The sequence below is a fragment of the Phasianus colchicus genome, chromosome 12 (genome assembly GCF_987193195.1).
Source record: "Phasianus colchicus chromosome 12, bPhaCol1.hap1.1, whole genome shotgun sequence".
In the NCBI taxonomy this organism is placed as follows: Eukaryota; Metazoa; Chordata; class Aves; order Galliformes; family Phasianidae; genus Phasianus; species Phasianus colchicus.
Genome location: NC_143447.1, coordinates 14,236,811 through 14,259,517, shown reverse-complemented (window position 1 = coordinate 14,259,517; position 22,707 = coordinate 14,236,811). Strand labels below are relative to the sequence as shown.

Below are 22,707 nucleotides of genomic sequence, written 5' to 3'. Positions count from 1 at the left end.
GCAGTGCTATTAGCAGCACAGGGCTGTCTTGGTAACACTGGCAGGGCTCTTCCTGGTCTCTTTATCTGCAGGGCAACACTTGGAATGGCAGCAATGCCAGTAAAATCTGTAAATAAACCCAGAGCTGAGCAGCTCTGGGATGTGTTCAGAGACAAGGCTTGGAACACAGAGGGGAGAACCTGGAAGCCTGATGTGGCTGGTGAGGAAGAACAGGGCTACTGACTCCAAATAGAGCTGCAGTGCTGGGGCTGGGAATGGAAATTCCCCCCGAAGCGTGAATCTTTGCAAGGTCATAGCTCTGAGACTGAGCTTTTACTGTCTGCCTGCAGCAACAGCGAGGCTATTATAGGAGATAAAGAGAATTGTCCCATAGCTTTGGCTCATTTACTTTATCTTCTCTCTGTGTTAAATGGATATAGTTTGATCTTTGTGTGTACTATAGGACATATGTTGCAATGGCATGACAGCTCTCACTGTGTACCCAAAAGCTTAATTTTCCTTTTGATATTTTTGTTTTGAATTGCACTTACACATGTGTGACTATTCCAACTTTCACTGCCTTCCAGATTCTTCTGTGCAGAAAAACCAGTGGCACATAGAAGAACCGTCCCAATAGCGCTTGTATTTTTTTATTGTGCTTTTTATTTATCTCTGCTGGTTCATTCCTCTATTTACAGCTGAAGTTCTACCAGCCTTGGCTTTGATATGGCCTGATTTCATATCCTAAACAGAGCCTGGCTTGATTATATCAGATGAAAGTTTTCCAATGAAAAGAGGGGGAAAAAAAAATACTAACAGTTAGGCTTCTGCAAATTATTGCTTCAAAAAGCCCCTGAAGTTATGCTGGTATGACACTGCTGATTTTTCGTGGCCAATGTCATGACCCAGTATTTGCTATATTTTGGCTTGTCAGTGATTCCTGCCCCCAGCCCCCCACCCCTGAGTGCTGTGAAGAACAAGCACCAGCACAAAGATGTGACTAGTTTGCTTAATAAGGAGTTGCATGCATGAAACATGAAAAAAAATAAAATCACTGTGCTTGGCTGGCTCTGCCACCACAGTCAGATGCTTGTTGCTTGCAAGCTGCATGGTGATTTAGTGGCCAGTGCTGCACCTGGGGCTAGTGCATGCTGTCTGCTGACAAGTCTCCTTGCTCATAGATGTGGGGATGAAACCTGAGGCTGTGCACTGCCTGCCCCTGCATGTATGGTCTTCCTACTCATCATCTCAAAAACTTGATGTGCCCTCTGTGTTGGATCTGACTCAGAGCAGCCAGCTGGGCAGAATGCCATGTGGAAGGCAGCATGGGTGAGCTGACAGAACACTATCTCTCTGAATCTTGATGAAGCCTCTAAACTAGATGCACTACTCTTTTTCAGGACAAGACCCTCACCAAAGCTATTTCCATTGCATTCTTACATAAGCCCATGACAAGTCTTTGAAATGCAAATATCTTTAGAGGTGCTGCAGAAAGCCTCATCTCTGACCTGCAGTCTGTAGGGTGCCCATACTGGGGCAAGATGCCCTACTTCTGTCCTACCTGAGCTGCAGAGTTGAGGTGAGGACAAGGACATTGACAGCGGTGTTGGAGAAGTTGTGCCCACTGCTGCGTTTGTGGTGGTGGCTCAGCCTGCTTGCACAGACAGATCCTGCAGGGGATGCTTCCTCATTTGCAACAACTATCCTGCTTAATCTAAAGTTGATCACGTGTTCTCAGATGGCTCTTCTGATGACAGCTTGGAAATCTTATGTCCAGAAAGCTGCTGCAGTGCAGTGAAAGGTGTTCAGTTTCCACACCTTGGCTCCTTTTCCTGCAGAGGTATCTGTCTTTGTACTATCTGTGTATAGTACACAGTACAGCAGCATCCCTGTTGTCCTTCCTGCATTTTAAGGAAGACAACCCTCAGAATAACAGAGGGAGGCAAATAGCAGGATGGCTTTTTTTCTTCTAAACCCTTATTGAAATTCCCAGACAAGTTAATAAGCTTTTTTCCCTGCTCTGCAATTGCAACATCTATTTTTCCCTTAAGTCTTCATCGTTACTTTACTTGCCTGTGGCAAATCTACTCAGTGCTATATGTTTCTAGCAGTGTTCTACATGTGTTTTGCAGTCCAGTGTTCCAAAAACACACAGTGTGCAAAATGGATGTTTCTTTTGCATATAAGAGACTAGAAATGTTTCTTATTGACCAGCTGTTGGTATTGAATTAAGAGATTTGGGTTGGTTAAGGCTGAGTTTTCTGAAGAAGAGTCCCGATTTTTAGAGATTTAGATGTGCAGAGGTAAAGCTGGAGATCCAGTATTCTCATTGGAAAGCCTTTCGGAAGGGTTCAGGCTCAACTCAGTTATAAAAGGTAGTTCTGATCTTAACATACAAAGGGGCTTTGAAAAATCGTGCTCAGTGCTAGCTGCATGCTTAGACATGGAAATGCCTTTTAAACATAGGTCAAGATAGCCAATGTGAATCTCTGGGACAACATTACTTTGTTCCTCAAGCATGTTTGTGCATTGATCTCAATTTAAGACTGGTTTAGTAGTACCAGTTAAGCTCAGCATCACACCTGTGCACACATGAGGGGTTTATAAACAGCCACAGCTCAATATTTCCAAGTATGTTTATGTTCAGCAGCATTATTTAAAACCATGAAACTGTACAAGTGCCCAATCCATAGTAAGTTCTGTGTGAAAGGGTAAGTGAAAATAACCTGTGTATGTATGGCAAGAGGATCTCACTGGAGGAGGTGGGGTAGCTGGGAACTGGGAGAAAATTGGTGACTGCTCCTGAATATCTTCTCTATATTTGGTTGGAATTTCACTTGCATGTAAGCTTTTCTGAGAGCTCTTTGGCCACTATCCTCTGGGATTTATGTATGAGCAGTGTATGAAAAGCTGCTTCACTTGTGTGTAACGGTGAAATGTTCCCTCATTTGGGAAACACGTGGACTTTGATAATTGGAAAGCATTGCATTCAGGAGGATTAATTAGCTTCAGTGTTTTCCCGTTGTTCCCTGCTGAAAACGTGGATGTAACACTATGCTCTGTCAGTGCTGCAGTGAGCAGTTGCATTCAAAGCATGGTCTTATATTATGGGTAGGCTGTGCAACTGGACCTTCACAAAACTGGCAGATCTGGATAAGACTATAGGGTTAATATGACAGTATTGCCAGTTCACAAACATCCAGTTTGTACCTGGTTATTCAGCATAGGAAGAAATGATTCCAGAAACTGCTTCCTGTGTGTATTCAAAGAGGCTCTACAAGGCAGCCCTTTTTCTGAAGAATGTTAAGCTTTAAGTTTTCCTTTGGCTGATCTTTATGGATGTTCTCCATCTGAACAGAACCAGAGAGGGAGCTTGAAGTGCTATGTGAACTGTTGGATCCGTTTCTAGAGTTTTATAACAGGGAAACAGTACCATTAGATTAAAAAGAACACTCTTTTTTTTTTTTAATCTTCAGTTCAATACCAAACATTCTTTGTTTTGTTTAGAGGAATGTGACTTAGGGCTGCCACTGAAGTCATCCTTGTTTCTTGGTGATGTTCAGGGAAGACTGAACTTTCTCAGTACTTCAGCTTCATATTTTGTTATTTTCAGGTCTGTTAAGTTGTACAGATACTTAACGTTAGCTTAACTGACTCTGGGCACAAGCAGTGGCATGTCAGATATCTTACTGCCTGGACTGCTGACGCTACAAGCTGCTCTTGGGTATCCTACTGCCAGCAATTGACTGTACGTAAAGCTCTTCCAGTTGCTTGCAGACAAACACTGTGTGAATGCAGGCTTGTTATATGGCATCATAAGGCCCTGGGTACCCCCAAGCCTCAGCTTCTCTTTCAAAATTTGCCCTTGGAGACTTCCCAATGGCAAACCATCTATAATTCAACTTATTTTCATTATGACAAAATTCCAGGTTGTCCTACTGAGATTTGACTCTGGAATTTCTGGGTAGGTAACACTTGAGTTTGTCAAGATTTCTGTGTAAGATTTCTACCCTCAATAGAGTCAACAGCTGCTCCTGATTTAGTGTTGTACATGAGCTTTATTGGTGTACCTTCAAGTCCACTTTCCAAATCATTTATGAAAACAAGAGAAGTAGCCCTAAAATGAATCCCTAAGGAATCCCAGTAGTGTCAGGATGCCAGCCTGATGTAATCTCATCTACCATAACCCTCTGAGCCTGACCTGTCAGCCAGTTGTTCACCCATTGCGTTGTTTTTGCCTAGATGAATGTTGGATGTTTTGTTCTGGAGGATATTGTGAGAAAAGTATCGAAAGCTTTGCTGAAATCCAAAAAGATTACATTAGCTGGCTTTCCTTGGTCAACCCTTTGGTCTCTAGAGTATGAACTGTCAGTTATAGTGAACTGGTAAACTATGAATGAAGTGACAATAAAGAACTGAGCCAACAGACCACCAGGTTCTTTCCCACTGGTGAGTGAAATGGGGTTGGAAGGCAGCTCTCTGGGGAAGAAGAGGGTTTTAACCTCGCTCAGTGACATGATTTCAGTGTGTGTGTGAGATGTTCTGCAGGGCTGTGCTGTTATCCAGTGTGGCCTCTGAGTATCTTCACTCCTCCTCATCCTGAATTGATCAGGGGTAGCATCAAGCCCTTCTCTGTTCCCTCTGCATGTGTCCCTTAGGTGGGAGAGCTGGGTTCTCACACTGCCATCCTAAAACTGTCTGGGTGATTGATCTTTTAAGAAACCTGTGTTGACTGAACGACCCCCTTCACCTTGATGTGAATGACAAGCTGTCACAGCCTGCCTCAGCTGTATGGGTGACATCTGACCCCAGAGAGGGAGCTTGACAGGAATGGGAAGTCTTTTGAGCTTTGGTGTCTTCCTCTGCAAGCAATGCCAGCTCTGTACCATGCAGCAGGAAATGCTTGGGCATTTCTTTGACAAGGATTTAAATGCACTTCCTGTACCTTGTTCTTCTTTATTACTAACTTTAAGCTAATTTAAGTTAGAAGCTAAAAGAATAGGATGGATTTTCAGGATACAGCTGTCTCTCATTCTGTACTTCTATACTAGAAAGAGTAGGATACTTGTAAGAATGCCTGGAGGGCAGCCCTGGAGTGACTCTTTTTCCTGGGAGGCAGAGATGGAAGAGGCTGAAATGCTGTACCTTTCTATTGATGTAACATATCAAGCTCCAGGGAAGACAGAGGCGCTTGGAAGATGCTTCAGTGAAGGCTTTGAGCTGAGCCTGGGAACTGAAATACATTCATTGCATTGGCCGCTTAGGGTAGAATAGAGAACTTCTCACAGGGCAGGGGCTTCTGCATCACAACCATAACTTCTCAATAAGCACAGTATGTGATTTGGAGCACACAAGTGTGTAACACAGGACAAAATTCAATTCTGGGCCTCTTTTAGGCTTAAAGAGTAGGGAATAATCTCTCACTATTAATCTTTTAGCATTGACTTTGTTCATGCTCATTTACTGTTTTGTTTTTTTTACCACCTTACTCTGATATTTAATGCTCACAGAAGTCTTTAAAGTTGGGGAGAAAATACTTCTCAGCATGAATTTAATTTGTTCTCAGTTTGTTCTCAAATTCTATTCAGCAAAAAGGATTGCATCAGAGAGAATAGCATCCATAGAAGATGCATAATTTGTTCAAAGGCAGCATGTGCTTTTTCAGGAAAACAAATAGGATCACTGGAATTGAAGTAACCATTAGAAAAGGAGCACGTGACTTAATTTTTTTTAATTCCCTTTCCTTTGGCACCATATCAAAAGCACATCTGTGCAAAACAGCTGGATCTCCGAACACCACCTGTTGGCAATGGGTGGGACATTGCAAACTGTAAGCAGGCTATGCCTTTAGCATAAGTTTTAATACCTAGCTAACAAGCTGGAACTAAAGCAGACGTGATGATGGGTGTGTTTTTGTCAGTCGCAGACCAGCAGTGCCATGAAAATCTGGCAGCATAAGCAGCTTTTCCCCGTGAATTTGCAAAACTTGTGAAGCTGCTGGTTTTAAAACTTTAAAACAAAGCAAATTACTGTAAAAGTACTTATGTATTTAAGATCTGTATTTCTGTGCCACGATGGAAATGGCTGTTTGAGGCATCTGTCTCTGATGAGATCTACCTGCTGGTGGGATTTATATTGCTGTGGTTCCTATGTGTTATTTCCAAACGTCTCTCAGTTGTCAAATGTGAAGTTTTCTTTAGATTGGGTTAGTATGTGACTATATTCTCCAGTAACTTAACCCAAGTCCCAAGAGTTGGGGGCAAAAAGCAGCCAGGCAATATGTACTCTTGAGTGCACTTAATTCTTTCAAGAGATGGGTAATAGGAGCTCATGGGCTTGAAGCCTGTAGGCTGTAGGACCTTGAGCCCTCAGTCAAGATTCCCGTTGTGCTAGATGTTGTACAAATATATAGCATGGTCCATGCCCCACACTGTGTGAGATATAAATGAACATGACAGCAACAAGTGAGTGTAGTGAGAAATAGCCAGACAAAGAGCAGAATGAGAGAGTAGGCTGAGGCACTGTGGGCTGCCAGGCAGGGGAGAGCTTTTTATGTCTCTAAAGATAGTATGTAACATCTTCATTATCCAGGTGTGATTGCCTTTAGGAATTGCATCAGGTCTGAAGAGGTATTTAATGAAGCACCAAATCATTAGCTTTCATTCAATAGTAAGAGGATGTTTCATGTTTAAGCATGTATAAAGATAAAATCTCACAGGAGGAGGAAGATGCTGTTTAAATTACTTGGGAGCTGATTTACAAAGCCCTGTTGGATCAGTTCTTTGTTCAGTCTTCAGCATCTCAGCTGTTCCCTGTCCATAGTAACAAGGTAGTCCTGAACAGATGGGCACCAAACTCCTCATGCCCTATGAGTTTTCAAATCCTTTCATGTAGTTCACCAGACATCACTTCTGTAACAACATTTTTCATTTCCAGGAGGTTTTTTCCAATGCTGTGTGGAACAGAAATAAGCAGTCATTCCAAGAAACAGACTGAGGCTTGTCCATAGCAATGCTGAGAGCTACAGCCTATGAGCCAAGATCAGAGTGGGGAAGGGGTCTTAAGTGATGCTGCCTCCTGGTCTCCACTGTCTGCAGCACTTCCAGCTGACACTGTCCCCATAGCCCAGATCTGGAGGGGTGACCTTGTAATAAAACATTTCTTTTTTTGTCTGAGCTGAACAGCTTGAATTTGCTGGCTAATCCGATTCTTCTTTGGCTTGGGAAGCACATTTTTTTTTCTTTGTTGTTGCTCCTGGTTCCTAAGCACAGGATCTGGAAGTTGATTGTCTATCTGTCTGCAAGCTGCACTCCTGTCCTGATATTCAAGCTGCTGGTTTGGAAACACTTCAAAAGACTTTCATCCTTCAGAGCGGCTGTCTGCACTGCTGTTACAGGCACTTTTTAATGTTTTCTGATTACAGTGTGGCATTTATTATTATGCCTTTTAAGACAGCACAACTTTATTTATACATCTTTTTATTGAAATATATAAATGAGTCTCCTTTGAGATAGCTGCTCTGTCAATCCCAGTGTAGGATTTGAGTAACGTATTACCACAGAACAGAAAATCAGAGGAAGGTATCTGGGTAGGTTCACCAGTTTGTTTTTAATGAAATGTTTTATCCCTTATTCCTTCTTAAGACAAATGCAGAGTTCTGAACTGGGCACGCCATCAAATCCTCAGGTCTAGCATATGGCTCATAGAGACGTTTTTCTTCTGCTCTTAAACTTTCCCTCCTGTTCCCATCTTTTATTTTTCTCTCTTGCGCTATTTATCTCCTTTCTCTCTGTCTTCCCATCCCAGATTCACTCATCTCATTATCTCTTCTGATGCCAGAAAAGATGCTCTTGGTTTACCATATGCTGTTAAGAGGTGCTGGTATCACAAACACAAGTTGCCTTGGATTGCTGTAAGCCCATTGACACATCCATCAACTTGCTGCTGTTCTCAGTGAAAGCCTGTTCTGCCTTCTCTTCTTTGGCTTCTTCTGTTTTTCCTATAGGGTGTTTTGTATGTTTGAATTTCTTTTGTGCTAAATGTAGATCATATTCTGGGGTTACTTGCTGACAACTGACTTAAAGTGTAAATTATAATGCTGGTATTAACTCCAAGCTTAAAAAATATATATACATGCAAGGAGAGTTCATAACACTGTGTGATGCTCTTCCTTCCTGGGATTTTGTATGTGTGAAGAGTTTGCACAGCTTCAAAAATACATGGAAGGGAAATAAACTTCACTTTAAAAAAAAACAAAAAACTTCCCGGAGGCAGCAGTGGTAGCTTATGAAATCTCTGGATGGCAAACAGCTGGAGTCAGAGTCTTTTCTGGAAGTTCTGGCGCTGCATCGTTGCTCTGGTTTTGTACTTCTAGAGCAGTGTTGGATATAAGATCCAGACTACCTGGGCTTCCTGTTCACACTGGTGTTGCTGGTCTTTTCTGGCTAATTAACTTTGTGTTTGGAGAAACTGTTTATCATTCAGTTCTATTTTATGCCTGATTAAAATTAAGTATATAGAACTACTGTGATTTCTGGGTCAGTTTTTCACAGCCCCTTTCCTCATTGGCAGCTGAGCCTCATGATCCTGTTATAAGCAATTCAGGCTCCCTTTTCAAATTCATTACATTGTTCATTCTGTTTCTGCCAAGAGGATGTTTCAGAGCCTCATTTTCCAGTGCTTAAGACCTTTCCTTTAATTTCCAGTTGAAATTTATTCATGGCCGTTTTATATCTATTTGTCCTTGTGCCAGCTTTGTTCTTCAGTTTGAGTAGCTCTCTGTCTTATGCTGTGTTTACTTCTCCACACCCCAGTGGGAGAGACTGGAGAACAATCAAGTCACCTTTCAGCCATTATTTTGCTAAAGTAACCAAACTGCAATATTCAAGCTCCTGAAATTTCTCTGCTACTCTGTTTGTTTTCTTAGCCCTTTTCTGCATGGTTCCTTTCAAGCACTACACACAGCTGTTTGAGTGAAACCTGAAGTTAAAACCTTCATGCTTCCCCTTTGCCATTGGCAGTGACTTTCTGAGACCTGATCTTTCCTTTTCACAATTGTCACCCTGTTGGGTCACACTTGTCCTAATCCTTTAATTGGCTCATCTATTCCAGGGTGTCTTTCTACTCGCTTCCAAATTAGGAGCCCCAGCTCATAACAACTCTTATTAAACCCTAAACGCATAACCTTGCACTTTGACTATTACACTTCATCCCACCTCTATTGCTTCAGAACTCAAAAACATCCTGTTACTCCTGAAAGATAATCCAGACTCCCGACTGTTGGTAATAGCTCCTGACTTCACACCGTCAGCAGATTCTGTTGGTATGCTCTGACTTTTTGTGTCGAGGTTATTAATGAAAGGATAAAATAAGATCAGTCTCAAAATGTATCCTTGAGAACTTCCACGTCTGACCTCCCTCCAGTCCAATAATTTCTCTTTCTGTATGTCTCCTGCCACTGCCTCTTCAACTAGTTCTTCTCTCACCTTTGCAGTTCTTGTACTAATCCTCATTTTCTCCCACTTCACTAATAATTTCCAGTGTGGCACCGTATCGAAAGCTTTATTGAAGAACAGAGAAACGAGATCTACTGTGTTTCCCTTGTCTAGAAAAATCAGTTATCCAAGAAGAACATCGAGTTAGGCTGGCTTGCTCTACTTTTTGTTAAGTCTGTTTTGTCCCTTAAACTTGTTCGATCCATTTGGCAGTTTACACTCATGTATTTAATTATCCTTTCTTTCAGCACGTGTTCTAAAGCAATGCATACTATTGAAGTTAGCCTACTGGGTCTCAACCTGCTTATGAATACCTGTAGAGCATGTTCTGTAGGACACACAGAACACTGTTTATTACCTGTGCCAAATTGTCTCTGAATTGCAGTGAATTAGGAGATGAAAGGCACTGGTTTGGTTCCACTTTATTTCCCTGTAGTACTGTGTATGGCATGGACTGAGATGAGGCAGTGTCTAGGCTGCTAGTATGGCAAATGGGAAATCCAGCTAGCTACAGCTACAGGACTGTCATGTTGCTCAAAAAGTAGATGGAAGTTGAGAAAATTCGTGCAGTAACTGAGGCGCCTCTTCTGTATGGATCCAAAAATACTTGTGCTCTTCCTTCACTCCTTTGCTGTTCAGGTGTGTGATTGATGCATCACCTAAAGCCCATAGAGACTACTGCAAAATTAGGCATGTAGTGTTTTCTGTTAAAACATGCATGTGAGCTTTGAAAAGAACTCTGGACAAAATTGTAATTTGTTTAGAGCTATTTACTTTGTCTCAAGTTGGGTATTTAAGAAAAGGCTGAGTGATCAGTGGGTGTAGCATATCCCTTTCCTGAGTGTGCAGAATGGCTGGCAGATGACAGTATTCTTCCCACCAGCTGAATGACTGCTGTTTGGGTGAAGTGAAGCAATGAGAGCGTGACTGTGTTTCCCCTGGTCGGTGGGATTTTAGTTGTTTATTTCATGTTTTTTTGTTGCTTTTTTTCCCCCTATATTTTTATGCAGATGTGTGCAGTTGGTAATTGATTTTTTTTTTTTTAATGCTGGTGTTGAACTTTGTCAGATTCATTATGGAAGCATGATGGTAGACAAGGACATCGACCCAATATCAGCAAGAACCAGATCTTGAATCTTTCTTAGTCTCAGCTACTGCTACAACACGCAACAGACAGCAGCTTGATAACAAAAAAAAAAAAAGAAATAGTAATTTTTTGCTGCAAGATGATAATTGGCTCAGTATGGAAATTAATGTGATTTTATTTGGGGATTGGTTTCTAAAGAGATTACATTTTAAGGAATCCATGGGCATGAAAGGTTTTGCAGCTGTATTTATTCAATAAGCTGTAGGCACTTTAGGCACTTGAAACTTGGCAGCAGTAAGCCAGGTTGGTGCATGGCTCTTCTTGCTCCAGCAGAACATGACTGGAAAGGGAAACCTTCTGAGTGGCTGGTAGGATGGAGCTTATACCATGTGGGGAATGAACATATCTCAGTGCAGATTTCTCTGGCTCCCATTTAGATTGGTGCTATGCTGAGTCAGGCTAGTTGGGTTGCTTACTTGTGCATTGAATTGATGTAAAGGTTAATAAAAAAAAAACTCTGCTTATCTTTCTTCTGCTAGTACTCTTTAAGATCTATGGGGCAAGTCTCACATCACGTTAACATGTTTCTTATAAACCCTGATCTGAGTGGGGAACCTTTATCTGCTGCTGCAGTACGAGACATAACTGTAAGAAAATGAAACTTATTTTCAGTTTAAGCAGGTGGGGAGGAGGATGGAGAGGAAGTTTATTTTGGAAAAATGGAGGAGGGAGTGGAATCTATTGGAAAATGCTGACATCCCAATTGGATGCAGAATTTATCTGCTGATGTAGGTGGAAGCATTGATGTCTGGAACGGGCGTATGCTGAGTGTGATACAAAGAAATGGTTCTAGGGCAGTAGTTTAAAGACTTGCTTCATTACTTTGGGTATGTGGCTGTTTCTTTACATTTAATGGTCACTACAAATCAGCGTAACGGTAAAGCTGGAGGGCTAATGGTCGTTTAGAATAACTGAGTCAGCTGCAGAAACTGGATTCTCTGCTGGTGTAAGACATTGCAGCTCAAACTGTCAGTTTAGACCAACTGCGAAGCCTGACCCAGAAGATCATGAAGATGGGGGTTAAAAAAATTATCAAAGAAACTGACATTTTTCCATCTTTCTTCTTTCCCCAGGGCAGCCATTGAGGCTCTGGCAGCTTTACTGAAATCAAGTAAGTTTTTCTTCATATTATGACTTTTCTTTCTGTGCTGTGCTGCTGGACGGAATGATCCTGTTGATCCTCATTCTCCTTTAGTATCCACTTCCCCCTAAATCCCAAAATGCACTGCTTAATAAAAAGTAGTAGTTGCTTATGTGTCTTGCAGTGCTTTTCAGCACCTCATGGATCTGTGGACATGCGGATCTATGGGAGATGCTGTAGATCCCAGGAGCAAGTTGCTGAGGGAACCAAGTGGGATGCTTAGTTTGAATAATCAGGGAACAGTGGTTGTCCTGGTGTGTGGTACAGAGAAAAAAAATGGGGAAAGCTGTCCAGCCAGTGAATAATGCTCACTGCTCTGCTCTGTCATTACTGAGAAACAGCTTGAAGACCTCTCTGTCCTGTGATGTTCTTGCATTGTGAGCTAACCTGGAAACAATAGTGTTATTAGAAAAGGCTTGGAAAACTTCAGCACTGCAGAAGGCATGACCTTATCCTCCCTTGAGATTTCATGCAGACCTAAAAGACAGGGCTGCAGCCTGTGGATTGCTAGGGCATAGCCAAGGCAGGTTGTGCTTGGCATCTGCACCAGCTGACTGTGGGTGCTGGAGACATTAACAGGGATTCTCAGTCGCGCACTGTTGTGTGACTGTTCCTGAAATGAACGTGTTACCCTTTCCTGCCTTCTTCCTATCCAAAAGCACTTACTTTTATTGCTAGAACTTAATAAAGCTTTGATTAAGAAAGAGCACTCTACTATTGCAGACTATCTACTCTCCAATAAATCACAATGGCGTATTGTCCTTCTTTCTCTCCATCCTTTTCTCCCCTTCCTCTTTTCCTTTTTGTAGTATTAGGAATAATGCATTTGTGAAAATCTGTAGTCCTGAAAGCAGTGCTTAAATGAGCAAATTGCAATGGGGTTGTCTCTGAGTCGCACCAGCTCAAGTGATGAATTCTGAAATGATGCTCCAGTATTAACCTTGCTGCATAGATTTAAAGGTCACGTTATTGCAACGAGGAAAGACCTTCTGCTTTGGGCACTAAATCTTAATAAGGGGGGTTGTGGGGCTATGCCACAGCTGCTTGCAAAATAAAAAGCAAAATTAGCATTTAGAATAGAAAGGAGTACACAGAGAAACCTAGAAAAGTGGAACAAGAGTTGAAAGCTCATAGGCAGCTAGAGCTTTTTTCCTCATGTTCTATGGCAGGCACCAGGAATGGGAAGTGAAATTCTGCTGGCCCAGGATGTTAAAAGTATTAGTTTACTATTTCAAGGCTTGTTCTGGGTCTAAAGATGAGGACGATATGGAGAAGTGAAGAACTAATCACTGAAGGAAATGGTAAAATGAGTTCTAAACCTATATTGTAAAAGTCCAGTGCTGTGTGGGGGAATCCTTTTGTGAGCTGAGGATTTTCTAGGGAATCTGGAAGGACTGGATTCAGCTCTGGGTTCTCCTGGTGATTTTTTTTTTTTTCTTCTGTAGTGAAGTAAGTTTTTAAGGATATTTACTCTTAGAATAAATTTCTCTGTGGCTCTTCTCAGCCAATCTAGGTTCTGGAGACATCTGGGCTCTTTCTCTTATGCTTCTTGTATTTTAAGGACAAAGAGCAAAGCAGTCCCTTACATTGTCATTTGGGAGGATCACTGTGGTGTACAGTAGAGCCCCACAGCCTGCAGGGCAGCTTGTAATCTGCTTTCTGATGTTTTCTGCAGGCTGTTGCTCAGTGGTCAGAATGTCTTTTGGTTTTTGTCTTGTCCTGAAGCTCGAGAAACTAGAAGCTCCAGGCTTCTGGTGTAGCTGCACACAGCTTAACAGGCTGTGCCTTTTGGGAGGTGTGGGTTAGGAGATGTGAGAAACATCTCTGGTTTTTCCATAGTCAACATGGCAGGAGAAGAACTGAATTGTTTTTCCCAATTGGCAGCACAGCTTTGTTTATCACAGTTAACTTATCTATGCGTATGACCTTAGTGTTCTTAGAAAGCTGAAAATCAAATCTGATGAATGTTAGAACAAGTGCACACCTATTCTTGCTGGTCTCCCTGCAGGGCTGTTAGATTCTTAAAAGCTTCAGTTCAAAGCAGGCACAAGGGTTATGGTTCTACATGGAAGATATTGAGGAGAAACTGTCCCTCTTGCTTCTGGCAGCAAACAGCCGTGGAAGAAAACCCCGCATTTTTAAAGGGAGCAGGCAGATGGCAGTGTGTCTCCCTGATGGATTCTGAAATATCCCTCTTCATCTCCTCATGCTTCCTTAAGCTCTGCTTAAGACTTAGTTCTCCTGCAGAGCCAAGGCCTGTCTGGGAACTCTCTGGCCTCTGTCTCTTCCCTAACAGAAGCTGATGCAAAATGCCTGCTTAACAGGTGCATAATGCTACGTGTAAGAAAATGGTTTGGAGTAAGAATCATCAGGGGGGAGAGGGAGAGGAAAAGACACTGCAAATTTACCCTTTGTCCGCAGCAAAGAAGAAATACTTGCATACCCAGCACAAGACCAGAGGGATCTTGATTATCCTGTCCCCCTTTGCATAAATGGATATCAGTGACAGTCACGGAGGTGCTGAATAATGTTTAGGTCACTTCCAACAAAGTGCCCTATCTTTCTATCAGTAGAAGCTCAGATTACAGATAGGGAAAAGATGTTTCACACCTGACTATCTGCTCTCACTCCTGACTTCTTATCTCTTTCTAAGCAATCCAGAGTACTTTCCCCATCCCCATGTGTTGCCCTCCTTGTTGCTGTGTGTCACTTGCCGTGCCCACGTACAGTCAGCGAGTAGCTTGTAGTGAAGGCTTCGTGTGCTGTCTCTTCACCATGCTGTTTTCTCAGTGGCTGAGCTCATTATCACATTACAGTAGGCTGGATATGCTGCTTATTAAATAGATGTAATGGTGCTGCATAACGTGATAGCATCAGGAGTCTTTTCTCTTGGATACTCGTCACGTCTTCACTGGTGCTACCTCTGTCCATCCTTCCCTCAGTTTCTAGATATTTATTATAACAGGTGAAGATACAGATAATCATAGAGAAATACAGGTAGAGCAAAGCACAGCATACTTCCCAGAGTCTCTTCTCCATCCCAGGGCACACCTGCTGTTTTTCCTGCCTCCTTTGGCTTTGTTCCACTTCTCTGCACATCTAAAAGCTATTGCTTTGGGTGAACTCGCCCATCCAAAATAAAAAAGACAAACTCTAGTTTTTGAGATGTAGAAATAAAAGGGATACCTGATGCAGAAGCGTGGACAGGCATGAAGTTGGTGTGATCCCTGCTGGACGTGGCACCTCGAGCCACACGATGGCGATGTGATTATAGGGAACCCCGCTCCCACCAGAGCTTAATCCAATATTTATTTTTTGGTGAGTAATTTGTTTATCAGCAGGTTATTTTAATCTCATTTTGCTTGTATTTGTTATTCCTGACTATCTGTACTTCCCAGAATTAGCAGTTTGCATGCCTCGAAGGAAATTAGCTTGAGCTGATCTCGGAGGCATTTGCAAAGCGGATATTGAAGGAAAGGGTTAGGGAAATGGGCAGAGCCCTTGTTGCAATGCTTGCCTAGTAAAATTGTAATGAGCAATTTAAAGAGACAGGTTGTGCTGACCTCCTGATCATGCCTCTTTTATCAAGACAATTCCGTGTGCGAACAGCAGTTATTGCAGATGGCCTTTCCCCTCTTTTTCTGTATCTTTACCTTCCTTCTTTTGTCGTCCTGATCCTCTTTTCTTCTCTTATTCCCCCCGGGCTTTCATCTCTCACTTCCTACTCTTTCTGCCTCATCTTCTGTCAACTAACCTTTATTTAACCTTTCACCCACTTTTTTTCATCAAAGCATAAGGATTATGTCTTGTGGCTGGCACGATAAAATAATCAGTGTCATTCTTTTCCTTTTATGCTGGGGCGAGTAACTGTGAGGAACAGAAAGCAATGTTCTAGCACACATTACAGTTTGAATGGCCTGCACCCTCTATGCCTGAATTCATAATGCTTTGCAACAGATCTACTGAATTATAGGTCTTTGGTCTTGTGTCAAAGTAGACCTATGGTTAAACGCAGCGCAATGTCAGTGATTTGTCTAGTATTTTGCAAGGTGCCTGTTTCTCACAATCATTTTAAGACCTCATTTCCCACCTCTGGATTGAGACTCCATTATCAGTCTGGCCCCAAACCTATCATCAGAATTTGTGGGATATTGTGATCAGAGTTGAATTTTGCAAATAGCTTCGTAATCATCTAAAACAAGTTCTGTGTCTGTGCTTTCTTCCTGAGTTTCAGAATGCAAATAGTATCGATTCTGATTTTAAGCTTCTCCTTGAGAAGAGCTGTTCTATAAGAGGGGAAAAATGATTCAATCTCCTTTTTATTCCCTTTCCAAGACTGATGTTCATCTATAAGAGATGTCCTAGGTGAAGTCACTGAATTCCTTACAGGGGAAGGTTTGTTCAGCTCCTGGGACATGACAGCTTCTTGCTGTTTTGCTCCTGAGGGTGGGTATGAAGTAGTTGAAGTGTCAAGAAGTTGCACCGTTCTCTGCTGATATCTTAACAGTGATTGCTTACTGTCTGTGTCTTGGCAGTGTCTTTGTGTCTCCAGTGATGATTGGGCTTCAGAAAATTCAGTGGCCAAATTTTGGGAAATCTTCCAAATTCTAGCAGCCATGTCTAAACTTTCAAACCACTTTGAGGAAAAAAAAAAAAAAAAATCAACCTGGAAATTTCAAGCAAGAAGTATTTATTTTTTTTTAACTTTATTTTTTGGTTTTCTATTGGGTTACAACCTGAAGATGCTTTGAACTGGAAAATAAAGGAGGAAAAGGAATCTTTTTGAAGATAGCTTTTCTTCTGAGGTTAGTTAAATTTCAGAAGGATTTGGCTTGCTTTCTCTTACATATACAAAGAATGGAACAAGAATCAGTTAGTGAAGAATTGCCACCTCATGATACAGTTTATATGATTAGTACTTAACAGTCCAAAACCTGGAGCTAGAAAGACTTTCAGAGTAGAACAAATGAGCTGTTCTTGTGCTGATGTTAAGCTCACAACATACAGTGTCTCTGCACCTAGACCAGGAACCTATATGTGCTAGCAAATCCTGCCTCTAGCTTTGTGCAAGTGTTAGACTTCTATCCTAAATGCTCGAATTAATGCTTTGATTCTCAAGGATGCCAGTGAAGTTTATGGCACAGAATTAGTCTTCTGCCTTCCAAGATAGTTGTCTAATACCAACTTCTTGCTGGAACTCTACAGCCTACCATGTATGGATTTATCCCAGAACTGGATGGGTGACAACATTTCTCTGAGGACAACTCATTCTGTTTCTGTAGGGCACTCTCATGTTTCTCTCCAGCAGAAAATGGTCTCACAATGGCAGAGTAGAATAGATGTTCTCACTTCACTTGCATCTTTTATTGCTAAGAGACAATGACTGGAGAAGAGCAGGGAAGCTGAAGATTTTCTTCTTCCTTTTGTTCCCTTAGGGGCCATAGGGTTAATCTAGCAGAGCGTTTTTATCTCCAAACTGTAGCAATATATGCTCGTGGCATAATGAATCAGCTGAGTGGCATCAACAAAGAGATTTAAGTAGATAGACGGAAAGATAAATCTCTTTGTTCTGCCTGGTAAGCAGTGCATTGCTCATCATATTTCAGGTTGACTGTAATTCTGTTCTGTGATTAAAAATGCTGCATGTTTTCCAGTGGTCCCTGTGTTCTTGGCAAATGCTTCTAAAGGACTGGCGTACAAGAGAGAGCCTCATAAATGCTCCCCTTTTGTGCCAAAACCCCACTAGCAGTCCTAAGTCTTATCTGCTAGACTCAAAACCTGGCTTTCATCTGTCTTTGACCCCCCTTCAAAATCAGAATTCTTTCACGACTGTGGATTTCTTTGTGATGTGAGTCCCTTGCTATCAGATGCACCTCTCATTTGATAATGACACGTGGCTGTGCATCCATGTCACATACTGTTAACTAACTGATTATTCGGCCGGATATTCTGTCACTATAGCAGAGAATATTTTCATTGGTTAACAGCACTGCCCTGGAAGCCAAAAGTGGTTGATCAGTTCTAAATGAGTGGGGAAATAAAGAAGACATTGGGTATTCCCTTATGCATGCCTGGGTGCTCCTGGAAGCTACCTAGAAGGAGAATTTCTGTTTCCACTGAAAACATTGGTGCTGTGCTCAAGGTAGAGGAAAGGGACTAACAAAATAATAACAAAAAGGGTCAAAAGGCATAAAATGTTTTGCTGCTTATCCTACACAGATCATGCATACTCGCTCCAGGAGGGGTGGGTTCTTGCTGCCTACAAATCTGTGCAGCTCTGCTTATACCTGTATGATTCATTTCCACCATCTGTATTTGTGCCAACGTATAGACAGATACACATGCAGGTGCAGCCCTAGATGGAGACACCAACAGACACAGACAGGTGGGGAGGCCTTCTTTTTCTGTTCTGCCTTCTGGAGATATTGGCATACTTCCTCCTTCGTTTATTTGATACTTTTTTTTTGACTGTACAACTGAAAAAATCTGGAAGAGAAAAACCAAAACACTGGAAAAAAAACCACACAAGAACAGAAGTGAATCAATGGAATGAGAGGAAGAAAATGAAAGCTTTCTTTCCCTTCCAGTTAATTCTCATTGCTTTTGATGAAAGTGCTGGCAAAGTATAATCCTGCCTCTCCTATCTACTTGCAGAACTGTCTATCTCAGCTTCTCTTCCCAAAGTGACCATTCTGATCTTAAAGGAGATAAGCACAGGAGAATACATGAGGGAAGCAAATAACAAAGCTGTTTTGCTCAGCTTTCTCAGTGCTTTTCATCCAGTAATAAGACTGAGGCATTGAGACAGCTGTCTTCTGGTCCCGTGGACTTGGGATCCAAACATGGAAGCCTTGAAGAAAGTAACTCTCCTTAGGAAGAGAGCAGTGATGCCTTGCAATAGGCTGCCCAGACACGTGGTGGAGTCACCATCACTGGAGGCTTTTAAGGAGAGGGTAGATGTAGTACTGACATGGTTTAGTGGGTGGTGTTGATGGTAGGTGGGCAGTTGGACTAGATGATCCTTTCCAACCTTAATGTTTCTACAAAAAACACACGAGCACATCTGATAAGAATTCTACTTAATTAGCTTCCCCAAGCAGCTCTGCCTGCAGTGCTTTCCAGGTATTTCCCTCACCCTACTGACAATGACACAGAAAGCTTGGACTTCAAGGAGTGAATGCTAGGGCTGTAAATCCTTACTTCTAGTCCAATTTCATCTGCCTCTGAACAGTTAAGGGAGGCTCTGAGCCTGATCCAAATTGTCCCTACCTTACACTGCCTGACTCTTCTTGTCATGTTTTATACACTTATTGACTTTTACAGAGCTCTCTGAGTAATTCTTCAAGGAAGATTGACTGATTTAAGGGGTAAGTCATCCTGCAGGTTAGTAAACATGACAGCTGGTTGAGGATTAGCAGGAAATCATGAATAAAGTAATTGATAAAGGATTCTCAAGCAATTAAAGTTTTCTAGCAGAGAGTCAAAAAAAAAAAAAAAGAAAAAAAAAAAGGAGAGAAAAACGGAGTGAAGGTCAAAGAAGGTGGTTAAGCTAAAAGTCTGACAACCACGAAGCCCCAGAATACAAGCTGTATTGGTAGATAGTGTGAGAAGGTTAACAAGGGGAAAAAGGGCTGCACAGAGATGCAGGCCACAGCGTAAGTGTCTGGGCACAGCTGTGCATAAGGTATAAGAATGGAATGCCAGCGTGACATGCGGAGGCATCAACAGTGTTGTGTAAAGATGCAAATCAGGGTTAAAGCGAGGGATTTTTTTGGTGGGACGCTGTCACCTGCCCTGCGATGGCAACGGTAGAGAAAGCTGCAGGGCAAGGCCAGGTAGCTGCAGAGCTACCCTCCAGTCCTTGGTCTGGGGAAGAGTTTGCTGATGTACTGTAGAGAGCAAACTGAGATGACTGCAGGTAACTGCCTTCCCCTTCCCAAACTCTTCATCTGTTTCATCACTGGGATCTGGGTTGGCTACGTGTTACCTACTTTCTAGTCACTTTCTCTGTGGGTTCCTTGCTACTGATTTCCTTCATCCATCTTTGCCCCTTTTTATTCTCTGTTTTCCTGCCCTGTGAATCCTTGCTGATTAATGTTCCAGGTGTGAGAGGTTCTGGCACTCTTTTTAATGGACTGGAAATGAATTGGAGCCTACTAGCTCTGGAGAATCCATACTAAGAGCCATCTGTTGTGAGCTGCAAACTCTGATCGGTATTCAAGGAGTTGAGCTCCAGTCTCACATATGCTACCTTGGTTCCTTGGTTGATTGGTGAGCTCCTGACAGCTTCTAATGTGTTATCACAGCCAGAAATGTCAGGACCTGTTGGGAAAGTGTGTTTAGGCAGGGTTAGTTTGAAGGGAGGGAGCCTGGGATCTGGGATGGTTTCATGTTTGTCCTGTGGGGCAGGGCACGAGCACAGTTGGTGAAGGGCTGTGCTGCAGAATGCTCATATGGAAGAATTCATATTTTATCATTTTATCACCAAGTTTTCTAATCTTCTTTGTGGAGTTCTGTATCCTAGAGCCATATGATTAAGCGAGCATCACATCTTTCCTTTCATATTTTTTTAATAAAACTAGCTTTCATTTTTGAAAGTATCTTTTGAGCTTTGTTGTAAAACCTTCAAAAATGATCTGAACATTCCCTTTAATTTTTTTTTTCAAAACCAGAAAGCAGCAGAAAAGAGCCCAAAATGCTGTTCATGTTGGTATTTTGTTAATTTTTATATACTGGGGGTTTCATTTTGTCTCATGATGTTAGGAGACAGGCTATGATTTTCCAGAATAATTTGATTCATGGCTTTCATTATAGAGGTATAAGTGAGAATGTATTTAGAAGTTAACAGTTGACAGGATTGTGCAGCTACAAGGTTTGTGTGTTTGTTGATCTCAGCAAGGTGTTCTGTCAGGACTAAAATACAGACACTCTATGTGAAGAGCGTGTGACCTGCTGTCAGCTAATCTTATTGCTTGGCTTTTCTCACTCCTCAGGAGTTTCTTTAGTTTCAGGGACACTTACAGTGCTGTGATCTGGATTAGGTTTATTAGCACTTGGAAGGAGATAAGGGCTGTGTGCCTACCCCAGCTTTGATTTGCTTAAAGAAAGCCTTCATTCTTTTAGTCTGACCGTTTCCCCTTAGATGTGAGACATTTTTTTGTAATTCCAAGAACATAACTCATATTTAACAAATAATGTCTTAAACTGCAACAGCAACAAAAGATTTAGCTTTGTCCATGAGGTGAGGAAGAGGTGTTAAAGTCTGAGTTTATAAGCACTGCGTAGCCATGTGGCTGTCAAATAGAATGAGCAGCTGAAAGAGTTTAATTCATCCTTTTCTCTTTCCTTTCAGAATCTAACAGCCGACAAGCAGTGAACAGAGGGTATCTGAGTGGATTGCTGAGACTCTATCAAGACTGGCATCACAATGATGTCTCCAACAACTACATTTATATTCGTAGAGGTCTCCTGCTCTGCCTAAAGCACATCACCAACATCCAGCTGGGCAGGGAGACTTTCCTTGGTTCTCGAGGTATGGAGATTCTCTTCACAAGTGTGCAGGTAAATGGTGCTTCTGTGCTTAGTGAAATGGATTGATAGTTAGCTATCTCTCAGTGGTAGTTAGCACTGCATCCTATCTCTCAGTGTAAATATGTCTTGAAATCTAGACATTACATCCTGCAAGAAGTTCTGTCATGAGTGAAAAATGATAACGTCAAAATAAAAATTATTGACCATTTTCAGTCTGATGAAAATGTTCCCATTTAAAACTAATATTAATCCCCACTGAGCCTCACAGGAGTTATAGTCCAGGATTTTTAATGTTTATTTTTTCTCCTCCATCATATTGCACTCTGTGCTTGGATATTCTCTCCCAAAGTGCAGTGCAGAGTTTCCACAGAAGAGTTAAGGTGTTTCATGACGTGTTTTCTTTCAGGTATCCTAGGTTTGTATCAGATGGATAATTCCACTAAATCACTTTTCTACCAAAAAGTGTTGATTTAGCCAGGCTTTTGTTAAGACAAACATCAATTAGTTGCTTTTCAGTAGGCCCAACTTTAACCTTGTGAAACATTAATGTAGTTCTGTCAAAAAAAAGATCCTGAAGATGGGACCCCTGTAAGATGTAGAAAGGGCTGATATAGAACAGTAATGTGCTCCTCCCTGTCTTTTGCCAGCATGCTTCCTTTAGAGAAATATTGTATAGAAGCCTTCAGTTCTTGACATGGGCAATTCCACAAGGGTTATTTCTACTGCAATTCTCAGTGGTCGATGCATTAACTCATTCCATCATATACAGGATGAAAACCTGTCCGCTTTTCCTCTATCAAATATATTGCCTTACAGTCCATCTGCTCCTTCATTGTTTCCGTTGCTATCATGAGTAATTCTCTTGTTACAGAGATATTTCTAACCAGCAGTAGGAAATAGAATGACAAAAGTTTGTTTTCGTTTTGTTTTTTTCCTCCTCCCCCCATGCCTTCCCTTCAGGTGGGATGAGGTGGCCAAGCCAGCAGAGCTTTCAGGGAGTATCAGCTCTTTATTGCCAACACCTTGATATGCAGAAAATTGAGTAGGGAGTGTGGTAACAGCTGCTTGGGGGTAGATGTCAGCTTATTCTCTCTCAGGTGCCTTCTACAGCCCATGTTTTTTTCTGAGCTAACATCTCCTGATAGCTCAGCCTAGGAGCAACACCATGAAAAGTGCAAACCTGGGGTCACCTTGGGTGAATAAAAAGGAAATGACACACTAAGTATGCAGTGAGCACTGAGGCTAATCTGTCCAAAGGTTAGAAGTGGAGCGGAAATGACAGCTTCAGGGGCCTCTCGTTTATTCTCTTCTGCTCTTTGCTACTTAGGTTGATTTTGGAAGGGGAATTACCAGAGTTAATAGGCTCAAAGCTCAGCATTTGCTCTGTTCTTCTTTGTTGTACTGTCAGTCCCTTC

The 22,707-nt window shown here is 41.9% G+C and overlaps 1 protein-coding gene across 1 annotated transcript in view; it reads left to right on the top strand.

The window, feature by feature from the left end:
* Window positions 1-22,707, top strand: part of AGBL1 (AGBL carboxypeptidase 1) — a 374,640-nt gene that overhangs the window by 31,807 nt on the left and 320,126 nt on the right. The window contains exons 6-7 of the mRNA XM_090149019.1: window positions 11,694-11,731; window positions 21,114-21,322. Of these exons, the coding sequence (XP_090005145.1) occupies window positions 11,694-11,731; window positions 21,114-21,322 (247 nt within the window). The remainder of the gene's footprint in view (window positions 1-11,693; window positions 11,732-21,113; window positions 21,323-22,707) is intronic.